This window comes from Oncorhynchus gorbuscha, linkage group LG17 (genome assembly GCF_021184085.1).
Source record: "Oncorhynchus gorbuscha isolate QuinsamMale2020 ecotype Even-year linkage group LG17, OgorEven_v1.0, whole genome shotgun sequence".
NCBI classification, from domain to species: domain Eukaryota; kingdom Metazoa; phylum Chordata; class Actinopteri; order Salmoniformes; family Salmonidae; genus Oncorhynchus; species Oncorhynchus gorbuscha.
This window is the reverse complement of record NC_060189.1, coordinates 28,169,303-28,183,275: the sequence shown is the minus strand read 5'-3', so window position 1 is coordinate 28,183,275 and position 13,973 is coordinate 28,169,303. Positions and strand designations below refer to the sequence as shown.

At 43.5% G+C, this 13,973-nt stretch overlaps 2 protein-coding genes across 3 annotated transcripts in view; both read left to right on the top strand.

The window, feature by feature from the left end:
• LOC124002240 (1-phosphatidylinositol 4,5-bisphosphate phosphodiesterase beta-1-like) overlaps positions 1 to 7,213 on the top strand; it is a 35,614-nt gene extending 28,401 nt beyond the window's left edge. Inside the window, exon 32 of the mRNA XM_046309606.1 lies at positions 5,054 to 7,213. Within this exon, the coding sequence (XP_046165562.1) occupies positions 5,054 to 5,227 (174 nt within the window). The 3' untranslated portion in view covers positions 5,228 to 7,213. The remainder of the gene's footprint in view (positions 1 to 5,053) is intronic.
• A 625-nt stretch (positions 7,214 to 7,838) lies between these two features.
• LOC124001781 (cell division cycle-associated protein 4-like) lies at positions 7,839 to 13,820 on the top strand. Of its 2 annotated transcripts, XM_046308840.1 has the most exons (3): positions 7,839 to 8,003; positions 11,213 to 11,349; positions 11,670 to 13,820. In XM_046308840.1, the coding sequence occupies exon 3, from the start codon at positions 11,679 to 11,681 to the stop codon at positions 12,588 to 12,590; it is 912 nt and encodes a 303-aa protein (XP_046164796.1). In that variant the 5' UTR covers positions 7,839 to 8,003; positions 11,213 to 11,349; positions 11,670 to 11,678; the 3' UTR covers positions 12,591 to 13,820. The 2 variants fall into 2 exon arrangements, with proteins under 2 accessions (XP_046164796.1, XP_046164795.1); XM_046308839.1 differs by lacking the exon at positions 11,213 to 11,349.
• Positions 13,821 to 13,973: the final 153 nt, after the last annotated feature.

Sequence of the window (13,973 nt, the reverse complement as noted above, 5' to 3'; positions counted from 1 at the left end):
CCGGTCTGTACGGGACAGGGTGTTTCCCTGGAGCCCGGGACACGTGGAACGGAAATGGCCCGGTTTGCCGCAATATAGACAGCGTCGCTCCCTCATCCGGCGGTCTCTCTCAGCCTGGGAGATGCGTCCAATCTGCATGGGTTCCGGTGGAGCCAGCGAGGATAAAGGTGGGGACTCGAAGCTGGGAATGATAGGGGCTAGAGGTCTACGGTTGAGTTCTCTCTCTCTCAGACGCTGGTCAATGCGTGAGGCCAACTTGATCAGGGACTCGAGATTGTCCGGTGGTTCCCGAGTGGCCAGTTCATCTTGGATAGTGTCGGAAAGGCCTTTCAGAAAGCACACCGTGAGCGCCTCGTTGTTCCAGCCACTCGCTGCTGCCACCGTGCGGAACTGGATGGCATAGTCCGTCACGCTGCGCCGACCTTGGTGGAGAGTCAGGAGCTGTTTGGCTGAGTCAGGACCACTGCTTGGGCCTTGAAACACTCGTTTGAATTCCTCAGCAAAGGCAGAGTAGCTGGCACAGCAGGAACTATGGGCATCCCACACAGCAGTAGGCCAGGCCAGGGCTTTTTCCGACAGCATGGTGATGATATATGCGATCTTAGACCGGTCGGTGGGGACGAGGGTTGCAGCTCGAAGGAGAGAGAACATTGGGTGAGAAACCCTTTACAAGCACTTGGATCACCTGATAACCGTTGGGGAGGTGGAAGACGAGGTTCAGCCAGAGGGTTAACTGCCATGGGTACGTGAATCTGAGGTACTGGGACGGGAACTGTTGCCGGGGTAAGTCGATCAGATATCTGCTTTATGGAAGTCAGCATCTCCGACAGAAGATGAGAATGTCTAGCCATTAAGGCCTCTTGCTGAACCAGGGCGGCTTCGTGGCGTTGGACAGTCTCCTGGTGGTGGGACAGCATGGCAACAAGGTCCTGGGAACTGGCTGCCTCTGGGTTCATTTTTGGCTCTGTGTTTCTGTGAGGACCCGGTTACGAACCCGGGTCTCCGGAGTGAGAAACAGTCACTTAACCAACTGAGCCACGAATAGTCGGCAGAACCCAGAAGATGAGGCAGACACAGCAGTACTTGAGACGGTGTATTTAATGAAGTAAAAAGTGAAGTTCTTCAGGAAAACATGTAACTCCACAACCTCAAAAGGAATCCTACAAGAACAAAGGTAATCCTCCAAGACAGGTGGAAGGTAAAGCACAAAAAGCCTCAAAAGATACTCAAAAAAACAAACAAACAAAAACAAAAAAACAGAATTCCACAAGAGAGTCCACCGGGATCAACAAGAGTTCTCAGAGTACTAGGGCTGGGTGCTAACATACAAACACCGAGCAAAGAACAGAGGAAAACAAAGGGTTTAAATACAATCAGGGGAAACGAGGCACAGGTGCAAATAATAATGGGGATCAAGGGAAAACAAAAGGTCAAAAGGCACAATGGGGGTATCTAGTGACCAAAAACCGGAACAACCCTGGCCAAATCCTGACACTTTGGATTGGAGATGCTTAATGTGCATCTGGAAGGAGAGTTTACAGTCTAGCCAGATACCTAGGTATTTATAGTTGTCCACATATTCTAAGTTGGAACCGTCCAGAGTAGTGATGCTAGTCGGGTGGGCAGGTGCGGGCAGCGATCGGTTGAAGAGCATGCATTTAATTTTACTAGCATTTAAGAGCAGTTGGAGGCCACGGAAGGAGTGTTGTATGGCGTTGAAGTTCGTGTCCAAAGAAGGGCCAGATGTATACAGAATGGTGTCGTCGGCATAGAGGTGGATCAAAGAATCACCCGCAGCAAGAGCGACATCATTGATATATACAGAGAAAAGAGTCGACCCAAGAATTGAACCCTATGGCACCCCCATAGGGACTGCCAGAGGTCCGGACAACAGGCCCTACAATTTGACACACTGAACTCTATCTGAGAAGTAGTTAGTGAACCAGGCGAGGAAGTCATTAGAGAAACCAAGGCTGTTGAGTCTGCCGATAAGAATGCGGTGATTGACAGTCGAAAGCCTTGGCCAGGTCAATGAAGACAGCTGCACATTACTGTCTTTTATCGATGGTGGTTATGATATCGTTTAGGAACTTGAGCATGGCTGAGGTGAACCCGTGACCAGCTCGGAAACCAAATTGCATAGCGGAGAAGTTAAGGTGGGATTCTAAATGGTTGGTGATCTGTTTGTTCACTTGGCTTTCGAAGACTTTAGAAAGGCAGGGCAGGATGGATATAGGTCTGTAACAGTTTGGGTTTAGAGTGTCTCCCCCTTTGAAGAAGGGGATGACCGCGGCCGCTTTCCAAACTTTAGGATTTAGGGGTTGCAACAATTGTGGCAGATAATTTTAGGAAGAGAGGGTCCAGATTGTCAAGCCCAGCTGATTTGTAGGGTTCCAGACTTTGCAGCTCTTTCAGAACACCAGCTGTCTGGATTTGAGTGACGGAGAAGCGGAGGGGCTTGGGCCAGTTGCTGCGGGGGGTGCAGAGCTGTTGGCCGGGGTTGGGGTAGCCAGATGGAAAGCGTGGCCAGCCGTAGAGAAATGCTTATTGAAATTCTCAATTATTGTGGATTTATCAGTGGTGACAATGTTTTCTAGTCTCAGTGCAGTGGGCAGCTGGGTAGGAGGTGCTCTTATTCTCCATGGACTTTACTGTGTCCCAAAACTTTTTGGAATTAATGCTGCAGGATGCAAATTTCTGTTTGAAAAAGCTAGCCTTTGCATTCCTAACAGGCTGTGTGTATTGGTTCCTGACTTCCCTGAACAGTTGCATATTGCAGGGACTATTCGAAGCTAGTGCAGTCCGCCACAGGGTGTTTTTTTGCTGGTCAAGGGCAGTCAAGTCTGGAGTGAACCAAGGGGTGTATCTGTACTTAGTTCTACATTTTCTGAAAGGGGCATGCTTATTTAAGATGGTCAGGAAAGCACTTTTAAAGAACATCCAGTCATCCTCTACTGACCGGATGAGGTCAATATCCTTCCAGGATACCTGCCAGGTTGATTAGAAAGGCCTGCTCATTGAAGTGTTTTAGAGAGTGTTTGACAGTGATGAGGGGTGGTCGTTTTTAATTTTTAATTTTACCTTTATTTAACCAGGCAAGTCAGTTAAGAACAAATTCTTATTTTCAATGACGGCCTGGGAACAGTGGGTTAACTGCCTGTTCAGGGGCAGAACGACAGATTTGTACCTTGTCAGCTCAGGGGTTTGAACTCGCAACCTTCCGGTTACTAGTCCAACGCTCTAACCACGGACTGATAATGGATGCAGGCAATGAGGCAGTGATCGCTGAGATCCTGGTTGAAAACAGCAGAGGTGTATTTAGAGGGAAAGTTGGTCAGGATGATATTTATTAGGGTGCCCATGTTTACGGATTTGGGGTTGTACCTGGTAGGTTTCTTGATAATTTGTGTGAGATTGAGGGCATCTAGCTTAGATTGTAGGACGGCTGGGGTGCTAAGCATATCCCAATTTAGGTCACCTAGCAGGACGAACTCTGACGATAGATGTGGGGCAATCAATTCACATATGGTGTCCAGGGTACAGCTAGGAGCTGAGGGGGTTCTATAACAGGCGACAACAGTGAGGGACTTATTTCAGGAGAGATGGATCTTTAAAAGTAGAAGCTCGAACTGTTTGGGCATAGACCTGGATAGTATGACAGAACTCTGCAGGCTATCTCTACAGTAGATTGCAATTCCGCCACCTTTAGAAGTTCTGTCTTGATGGAAAATATTGTAATTGGGGATGGAAATTTCAGAGTTTTTAGTGGCCTTCCTAAGCCAGGATTCAGACATGGCTAGCACATCAGGGTTGGCGGAATGTGCTAAAGCGGTGAATAAAGCAAATTTAGGGAGGAGGCTTCTGATGTTAACATGCATGAACCCAAGGCTTTTATGGTTGCAGAAGTCAACAAATGAGAGTGCCTGGGGACACACAGGGCCTGGGTTAACCTCTACATCACCAGAGGAACAGAGGAGGAGTAGGATGAGGGTACGGCTAAAGGCTATAAGAACTGGTCGTCTACTGCGTTGGGAACAGAGAATAAAAGGAGCAGATTTCTGGGCATGGTAGGATAGATTCAGGGCATAGTGTACAGACAAGGGTAAGGTAGGGCACGAGTACACTGGGGGTAAACCTAGGCATTGAGTGTCGATGAGAGAGGTTACATCTCTGGAGGCGCCAGTTAAGCTGGGTGCGGTCTCCGCATGTGTGGGGGGTGGGACAAAGGAGCTATCTAAGGTATGTTGAGCAGGACTAGGGGCTCCACAGTAAAATAAAACAATGAGAGCTGCCATAAACAACAGTATACAAAGCATATTGAAATTAGAGAAAGGCATAAGCAATCACAGGTGTTGATTGGGAGAGCTAAAACAACAACGGGTGAGACAACAACGGGTAAACAGCTAGGACAACAACAACAACGGGTATAGCGATGAATGGGCAGAGACGGTCAGTTAGCTACACACAGGGCCTGAGTTTGAGGCTGGGGCAGGCAGATAAACAAAATGAAGTACCGTGTTAATGGACAGTCCAGCAGGCATTGGCTGTGTAGCCGAGTGATCATAGGGTCCAATGAGCAGCACAAGATGAAACAGGGAACCGTTCGGTTGATTACCACGTTGTGTGAGTGGGAGACAAGGCGTTCAGGGAGCTAGCAGGCCGGGGCTAGCAGATGGATCATCACCAAACATCCACGACGCAGAGGCCCGGTTGAGAGCACATTGGCCGAGTTACGTCAGCAGACAAGCAGACCAGTAGTGATGGATCGGCGGAGCTCCGTGTCGACAAAGAGTCCAGACCAATTGGCAAGAGAAGTGTTGTAGTTGGTGTACTTTGTTTACTAAAATAGCTGATCCGTACCACATTGGGTGAGGCGGGTTGCAGGAATATATATTTATTTCGAAAATTGAAAAAAGAGATTGAAATGTATACAAAACCCCCCGCAAAAGACAATATTTACATGGGACGAAAATAAACACGTCTTACTGCTGCGCCACCTTGGATTACAATAAACCACAAACACCTAACTCTAACCCCTGACCTCTGACCCCAGCTGCAGGGTGCGGTGGAGGCGGAGTACCAGGAGAAGTTCCGCCTGTTGCCGGGGGAGATCCAGGACTTCTTGCAGAACAGAAAAGGAGGGGTAAAAGGTCATGTTGTGCCCCGCCCCTCCACCCCTCATGACACGCTCTCTGAGGAGGAACTAGATGAGGACCGAAGGGAGTGAGAGAGAATGGGAAAAAGTCCATCCTTTTCATACTCCTACTCTGTAACCAGGAAAACAATGAGTGGTTGCATGGTCGAGGAGAGTGTCAATTCATTAGTAGGCGAACGGAGAAGTATGCTCACCTCCTCAATGACCTACTTTGGCAGAGGATGCACAAGAGTATCCTCCTGACGGCTAGCGCAGAAGTGTTTAAAAATGTGCCACACCCCCTTTGAATCAGCTGTTGTTTTCTCAAAGGAGAAAAGCATGAACATATTGTATCTATAAAATGTGTTGCACAACAAGCTACATTTGTTTTTATCACATTTATTTTGGGATTCCACCCCTGTAAATATAATTTGCCTGATAATGCGAAAGTGGAGAAGGAGAGTCTCATTTCATACAAGTGGATTTGTTTCCACATTTCCTCTCCTCGCCTCTGCTCCTCGATTACCTTTGATCTTTTTCAAAAGCAGGCAAGCAGTGGATGGAGGAGAGGACATGAGGAGTCGAGCAAAACCAATTGAGGTTCTGCCAGAGAGAGAGAGAGCTTTTCTTCTTAATGAATGCTGGTTTAGTGATGCACTCTACAGGTAGTCGGGACAATGTGTGTTGTCATGTTATCTGCGGTATATTAACCATAACTTTTTGATAGTTGAGATTTGATATACAATATACTAACACTGCTACATTGTGCTCTCCTGCCTTAGAGGACTCATAAGTAGGCCTAGTGGCCGAGCAGAGTGTGTTGCATGAGGCCAAGCAAAGCACGTTATTATTCTACTGACCACATCTTGACCTCAGACATGGCCCTGTTGTTCTGACCGCATGTGATTCTTATCTGGTCATGGGGTTGTGGTTGTCAGTGGACAAGGGAGAGGCTTTTAGCTGAATTTCTATTTGCACTGAAATGTAGACCATTTGCTTCTCTTTGCAAAACTCCTGGCTGTCTGTGCTTTTCTCTTGAAAGACGTTGCTGCTGAAAAGGTTTGTTTAATTGTTTTCTACTTGATATTAATGCTTTTAGAGAGTTTTATATACAGAAATTTTGCTAATGACATTAAAAATAATGAGCTGTTCATTGTTGTGATTCCTTACAGTTTCAGGGATGCATGACTTTATACAGTATTTTTATTGAATGTTTCAAATGTACTATTATATGGTTATTAACACGGATGTACTGGTTCAATCATAATTAATGACTTAGTTTAATTTGAGTTCATGTTAAATTATATGTAATACAATTCTATCCCAAACCATTCCCACCCCTAACTCATGTCTTACTCCTGATGTAGTGTAAAATAACCAACTAAAATGTCAGATCCAACAAATATTGAAGAAGCGGTTTCACAGGGGACCAACAATGTGTTGCAACAGGCTAAGTATGTTTTTGTTTGGTTATTTATTTGTATTTGTTTTACTTTTATGACATTATCTTGAATACTGTTAATGTTAGGGGACTGTGTGCCTGGGTTAAGGTGAGGGCATTTGTCCTGTGTATGTGCTTTGCCCAGAATTTGTGAAACACCTTATTTTAAATTATTTTTCTGGGGTAGGATGTATGTTTTGATAAAACAACTATAGGCCTAGTATACCATAGTAATTACAAAAAAAAGGAAGTTGTATTAAGTTTGGATCAATAAAATGACATGAATCCCTATGAAAACCTACATTTCTCAACATGTTATGGAATTACAAACTGGGTTTAAGTCTCTTTTTGAATACAGGTTTCAGGTAATTATATTAATATTTCTGATGTATATAATTGTATTGGGTGTATTTGTATATAGTTGCATTTGTTTGATTGTGGTACTATATTCAATAATGATAAGATAAGTAAAATATGTTGGGTGTTACTAGTAAGTATGTTACTAGTAAGAATTATTTGTTGATATGTTTAACTTTAAAAGTTCTCACTTGTATAGAGCCTTAGCTCTCAGTAATGATTTGCCCCTTGTTTTTGTGATTACTTGAACCACATTTATGACTAAAATATTTATTCTGAAATGAGATGTGTGTATTTTCTTTTGTTAAAAGCATGCATTCACACAATATTGTACCCACAAATGCAAAAATGTTTTATTGAAAACACTGACATAAGTTTATTTTAACAGCCATACAAAACCATATAAAATCGACAGCTCTTCCGGCTGGATAGACGCTTGACAAATCAGTCAATATTGGCAATAACAGTGTTGTGCCACCGTATGGTGCCACCACTGAGTTTTTGGACAGGCACATCCACTAACTGCAAACTCAAAGTAATTTGAAACAACATTTTTTTTTAAATGATTCCTTGGTAAACCACAGCCTTGGACATTTTGAACAATAAAATACATTAAAATAAAATAAAAATCTCAATGTCATTACATTCTGTATAACTCGTCATAGTTGTATTGCATTTAATGTTGACCATTTTTCACAGTGGGATTTCTGTGAATTTACAATTTCCTCCCATATGTACTGAGGTCCGCAGTGATTACAGTCTGTGCAGTTTTTAAGAAACGCACGTGAGCTTTGATTTACATGTTGCGTTGTTGTTTTTGTGCCTTTTGAGAGTATACCTTTTGTTCTGGTGCTCTAATTCAAGTGACAGCATGTCGATCAAGATGCATGGAGCCCGCCCCCTTCATCCTTCCCCCCATTCCGCCACCCTCCCTGCTCCCTGGCCGTAGCAAGCAGCAGTGAAGACGAGGTAGTTTTGAAGCCGTGGCATTAATGATCTCATCTCAGCCTGATCTCCGCATCCTACAGAGGATCTTATGACCAACACAGGGATAAAGTAAAATAAACGACGGTACGTTGAATGTATTTATTTGTCAGGATTGATACGAAATATGTATTCCTGAAACTCTTATCAAATGTTAGTCTGGTGAGGCGGGGGGGGTAGCTATGTTAGCTACACATTTAGCTAGGTAGTTAAACCATTTTGTAAAGCAGAATTATTACACTCCAGTTTGAGAAGGGGAAGAAATTATGTAGTTGGAAAAAATGATGTTTTGTCATTTGAAAACGGTGTCATAATGTATCCCCATTTTATCTCGATGAGTAGGAATTGGCTAGCTAGCTAGTTATTTCAAAATGGCCTCATCTCCATTGTCGCCCCAGCTTCCCTTTTTGCTCGAACTAGACAAAGCATGCGGTGCAGCTACCAGAGAAGGCCACTAGCGATTGCAATGGGTGCAATGTAAATAACTGATTTAATTTTGTAAATTAATTTTTTTATTAACCTATTATGAATTGCAGGATGCACCCTCGCACTGTTGGGTAGTCAGATAATTTCTCCGTTCAAATAACCATAAGCGGCCGTGGAAATATCGACGTCAGTACTGTGGGGGAGGGGAGCCAATTCCTAGGTGGAGCCATAGACGAGGAGGAGGATCTCTGGTGGAGCTGTTGCTCTTTGAAGTTTAGTGGTGTAAACTGAGACATAACACAGGGTACTTGCAACAAGCACAGGATTGAGGTTCCCTCCTTACATGTGGCACTGACAGACTAATTGATTGGAGTAATCAGCAAAAGACAACCTTGAAGTGTTGTATGTTGTCTTGACCTATGTTTTGTTTTTATAGCCACATTAACCTATTTGATCCTTTTTTTCCATGGATATCGGCCTAACAGAATTGTATTGAACAGTCCTTTTTAGGTTTGCAGTGTTTTATAAGGAGCAATAAGGCCCCATCCTCGCACCAGTAACTCATTCTTGTCACATCATAATGATTGCACCTCTTTTTCCTTGTTTTCAGATATCCAATCAGCTAGACTTCCTTAGTAGAAACCCGTTGTTTGTGGGGATTGGTGAATTAACATGAACACAGTGTTGTTGTTACTTGTGTAGTATTTTGCTTCTTAGTTAGAATTCATCCTTTGTTTTTGACAGGCTTCGCTAAGGTAAAAAAACAAAAACAAAAAACAGAGAGATTACATTCATATGTCTGCCTCACATTTTTTTTATTTTTAATAGGGTACCTGGCAACGCCCCTCATGAATTGGACTAGAACATTTGCAGCTATGTAAATACCATTTGGGTTCTAGCAACTTGGAACACAAACGTTTGCATGTTTTCTTGTTCTTCAGAGGTTTGTGTCAAAAACCTACTGTTCATACATTTTATCTGTGGTCTGATGCAGGTCCCTTTGCAGTGTTCAGTTGTTGCAGTTAAAATAATCTTGCTTTTCAGTAAATGCACCAGTCCAATTGTATGACAGAGTATTTCATCATAGTTTATTTATGGATAAAGTCTGCATTCAAGTTAGGTTCATTAACACAGTCAAAGCAATCTCCTGGTTACTTCCAATGGTAAAAATATACAGTAAATGCAAGTGTCGCCTTGTGATAGCATTTGTTGCTCCAGTGGTATGATGTCCACTAGGGTAGGACCGAAGCTAAATGTTCTCCCCTGGCCAAACTGATTGATTGTGCCCCTGTGATGTCCACAGTGTACCCCTACAGCTCTAGAATAGATACAATACATTGCTAATTAGGAACGCTGCATAAGTGGCTATTATCAACTGTGTGCTTTTTTTGCTATCAGCAAGTATAGTACTACAATCTATACTGAACAAAAATATAAACGCAACATGTAAAGTGTTTGTCCCAGTTTTCATGAGCTGTAATAAAAGATCCCAGAAATTTTCCATATGCACAAAAAGCTTATTTATCTCCATTTTTGTGCACACATTTCTTTACATCCCTGTTAGTGAGCATTTCTCCTGACAGGTGTGGCATATCAATAAGCTGATTAAACAGCATGGTCATTACACAGGTGCACCTTGTGCGGGGGACAATAAAAGGCCACTAAAATGTGCAGTTTTGTCACACAACGCAATGAAACAGAGGTCTCAGATTTGAGGGAGCATGCAATTGGCATTCTGAATTACAGTCATGTCCACCAGAGCTGTTGCCAGAGAATGTAATGTTAATTTCTCTACCATAAGCCGCCTCAACGTTGTTGTAGAGAATTTGTCGGTATGCCCAACCGCAGACCACGTGTAACCACGCCAGCCCAGGACCTCCACATCCGGCTGCGGGATCGTCTGAGACCAGCCACCCGGACAGCTGATAAAACAGGATAGTTTCTGTCTTTAATAAAGCCCTTTTGGGGGGGGGGGGGACTCATTCTGATTGGCTGCCAGGCTGCACCCCTGTCCAGTCATGTGAAATCCATAGATTAGGGACAAATTCATTTTTTCTATTGACTGATTTCATTATATGAACTGTAACTCCGAATTTTTTTTGCATGTTGCGTTTATATTTTTTGATCAGTATATTGACTACAAATGTTTGTTGTTTTGAAACTGTCTCTTGTCTGTTTTAGTTTTCTTTATTGCATACTTACCTCCTGTTTTTATATCCTTTGTTGCTTCGTGGATGGTTGATCCATGTAGCAGAGTAGTAACGCCAATCAATGCCCTACCCAGAGCTCTCTCTGAGGGGACGCATACCCTTACAGAAGTTCCTTTGTTTTAGTCTTATGGGATATGTAGTCACACCAGGCTCATGTCCTGTGTTCTCTCCCTACTCTGCTCTCCCCGGCTTGTTTGTCCCTTGGAGCCAGCAGCCGACCCTGTTGTTTTGAGGCAAGTCTTCTGATATCTTCTCATTCAGGCAGAGATACAGCATCGGGAAGGTTAATGTTAACTTTTCCTCCTTTCCCTGTAATGACATTCTAGCCGTTCTAGTTTTCGGAGCATGGTGTGTGCATATCTCAAACACAATATCACATTAAACCTGTGTGGTTTCATTTGACTTTTCTTACCCAGTATGTGTCCTGTTCTCTTTTGTACTACCGGAGTGAAGTTAACTCACTTTTGCCCATAATTAGGAGATGTCTGACGACAGGTGGCAGTGGGGTGGGATGGTGTGTGTACATGAGCTGATTGTGTTTTTTTGAGAAAAATCTGACCTGTCCTGACTTTGACCGCAGTGATGGCAGGTGGTTGGTAACATGCTGTATTTTCGGTGGTTCAGTGGGTCTGTTAAAAGTGTGGTTGTTCCGCCCAGCAGGAGCCTTGCTTCAGACTGGCCTAAAATGGGCAGAAAGGGTGCAGAACAAAAGCTGCTTGTTTCTTGTACAAAAGTACTGAAGCGCTGCAGCCGGGACCAAGCTGCTATGCTAATGCCTGTGCCTCTCAACAGGAAAGGTATAGCAAACTTTCAGAAAAACAACAAGCCATTTATACTGTAGGCCACTACATGAATATTTAGCTAACCTAGAGATTCTTCATCACAGAATTCTCTTACCAATTGAAATTTAGCTTATCACCTTAATAGTTTGACCTTATGCCACACACTTCAAACATAACACCACACATAAGTTCATTCATTTTTAGAATGTACTTTTGATAAGTAAAATTCTGCAAAACAACAGTCTTTCATGATACCATGTGTGTTTGTGTCTGAATGGTAAAGTTTTTGTGACTGATTTTTCATCAATAACACTCTCCGTCTCCCCTCACCCCAGAGAGCCAAAATGTTCCCGAAGGGCACGAAGCGCAAGTTTTCTGACTCTGGGGATGAACCTGCGGCAGGCGGTGAGGATGTAAACCAGCCGAGTTCGGTGGCCGTAAGGATGCTGTCATCCTACAGCCTGCAGCGGCAGTCCCTGCTGGACATGTCCCTAATCAAGCTGCAGCTGTGCCACATGCTGGTGGAGCCCAACCTGTGCCGTTCAGTGCTGATTGCCAACACGGTGAGGCAGATCCAGGAGGAGATGACCCAGGACGGCACCTGGCAGATCATGACCCAGGCTCTGAGTGCTGCCAACGCTGCTGCCCAGTGCTCTGCAGACCGCCTGGTGGCCACCGAGGTGCTGTGTCGGCAGACCGAGGCAACCCAGGGGGAGCAGGTACTCAAGCCCTTCCCAGCAGTGGGGTCAGAGGGTTGCCCTGCAGAGGAGGAGGAGGAGGTGGTAGTGGAGGAGGAGGGCGAGGGGGGGGTGACCATGTCCACGGTTTCCCCCCAAGCCCCAACCTCCTACCTGCCAGGCACCTTTGGCATGGACCCCTGTTGGGAAGAGGAAAATGGTGAAGATGAGGAGGAAGATGAGGACAGTGAGGAGTGTGGGTCTGGTTCGGAGGAGGGAGACAGTGACAGGCTTGTGGAGGACTCCAGGACAGCAGAGCAGGTCTTTGGCACGTTCGAGATCAAAAACCCTGCGCCCAGCCCTGACCCTGCCCTGGAGGAACTGTTTTCAGATGTGGATGCGTCCTACTACGACCTTGACACGGTGCTGACAGGCATGCAGAGTGCGCCTAAGATGGGGCCCTACGACCTCCTGGAGAGCCTGTCCTCCCATGGGCCCTCACCCCTCAGCTCTAGCACCAGCTGCCGATCAGACCTCAATGAACTGGATCACATCATGGAGATCATAGTGGGCTCCTGAGAAACAACACATTCCCATTCTTATAGACTTGGTAGACTCTACAGACAATGCACATGGTGCGTACATGGATATGGTGTTATTATTATACATTCAGACGTTGAGGGTTTATGAAATCAATAACTTATTCAGTGTTACCACATGCAGGTGTGCATCTGTTAGTGGGCAGAGATTACAGCATATACCATTATGATTTTTCTTATTTACATACTTTTCTATGTTTCCTTTTATCATACAATCTATTTTTCCAGTTTTGTTTTAATTTATTGTTATGTATGGACTGAAGAACAATGTCATTACACTACACAAGAATAGAGACCGGAACATCCAAACCTTTGAAGCAATGTATATTTTCCTAAAGACTAAAACAAATATTAGTGAAATAGATGTATATTGTACGTATATATGTATATTGAAATATATTTTTTGCAACATACAGTTTGGGAAATGTACCAGTATGACTACATCTAATCCCCCCTCCTATTTTTAATCTGACAGAGATTTTGAAATGTTGATGTAGCCCGATTCGACCAGTCTTCCTATGGTTTGGAATCAAGTCTCAAGACGGGGACCGTCCTGCTTTTTCAGGCACATTCCCCCCCCCCCCCCGCTTGATTTGAATCCATCTCTTACGACCTAGACTAGATTTGTTCAAGTATTAACAGAAACTCTTGCTTGATATCAGCATTAAGAAGCCATATTTTCTGATATTTGTGTTATTACAAATTGAGAATAATGGGTTGAACCATTAAGTTATTACTTTTTAATTTATTTAATTTATTAAATAGACACAAACATGCCACGTTGCTTTTAACGGAATCGTGTAGACCCAACACCCCCCCCCTTTTTTTCTCAAAAATAACTATGGGCCTGGGTTTACTATTCACTATGCAGTTCATATTGTGAAATGATATTTTGTACAGAATTCATCCATAGAAATGTCAATGTTTTTTTCTTTTTCCATTTTTTGGGGATGTACAAGCAACTGCCATTCTAAAGATTTTTCAAAATGTCTTATCATGATTAAGAGACTACTCAGGCAAACCGTATCAGTTAAATCCGACAGTATTACTCCGGTCATTACTACCACAACACTCCTCTGAATGATGTCACTCTGCTTCAAACAGGAGCTAGAATTTCAACAATTGTAAAGTATATGCATTTTTATATTAATAAAAAATGTAGCATCTTTGTAAATATTTTTTATAATAAAAGGTGCAAAGTTAATTGTCACTTATTTTATTTTTTAACTAGATAAAATGTATCTGTTAGTTTAAGGATCAACCCTTTTTTTTCAATTTTCACCTAAAATGACATACCCATATCTAACTGCCTGTAGCTCAGGACCTGAAGCAAGGATATGCATTTTCTTGATACTATTTGAAA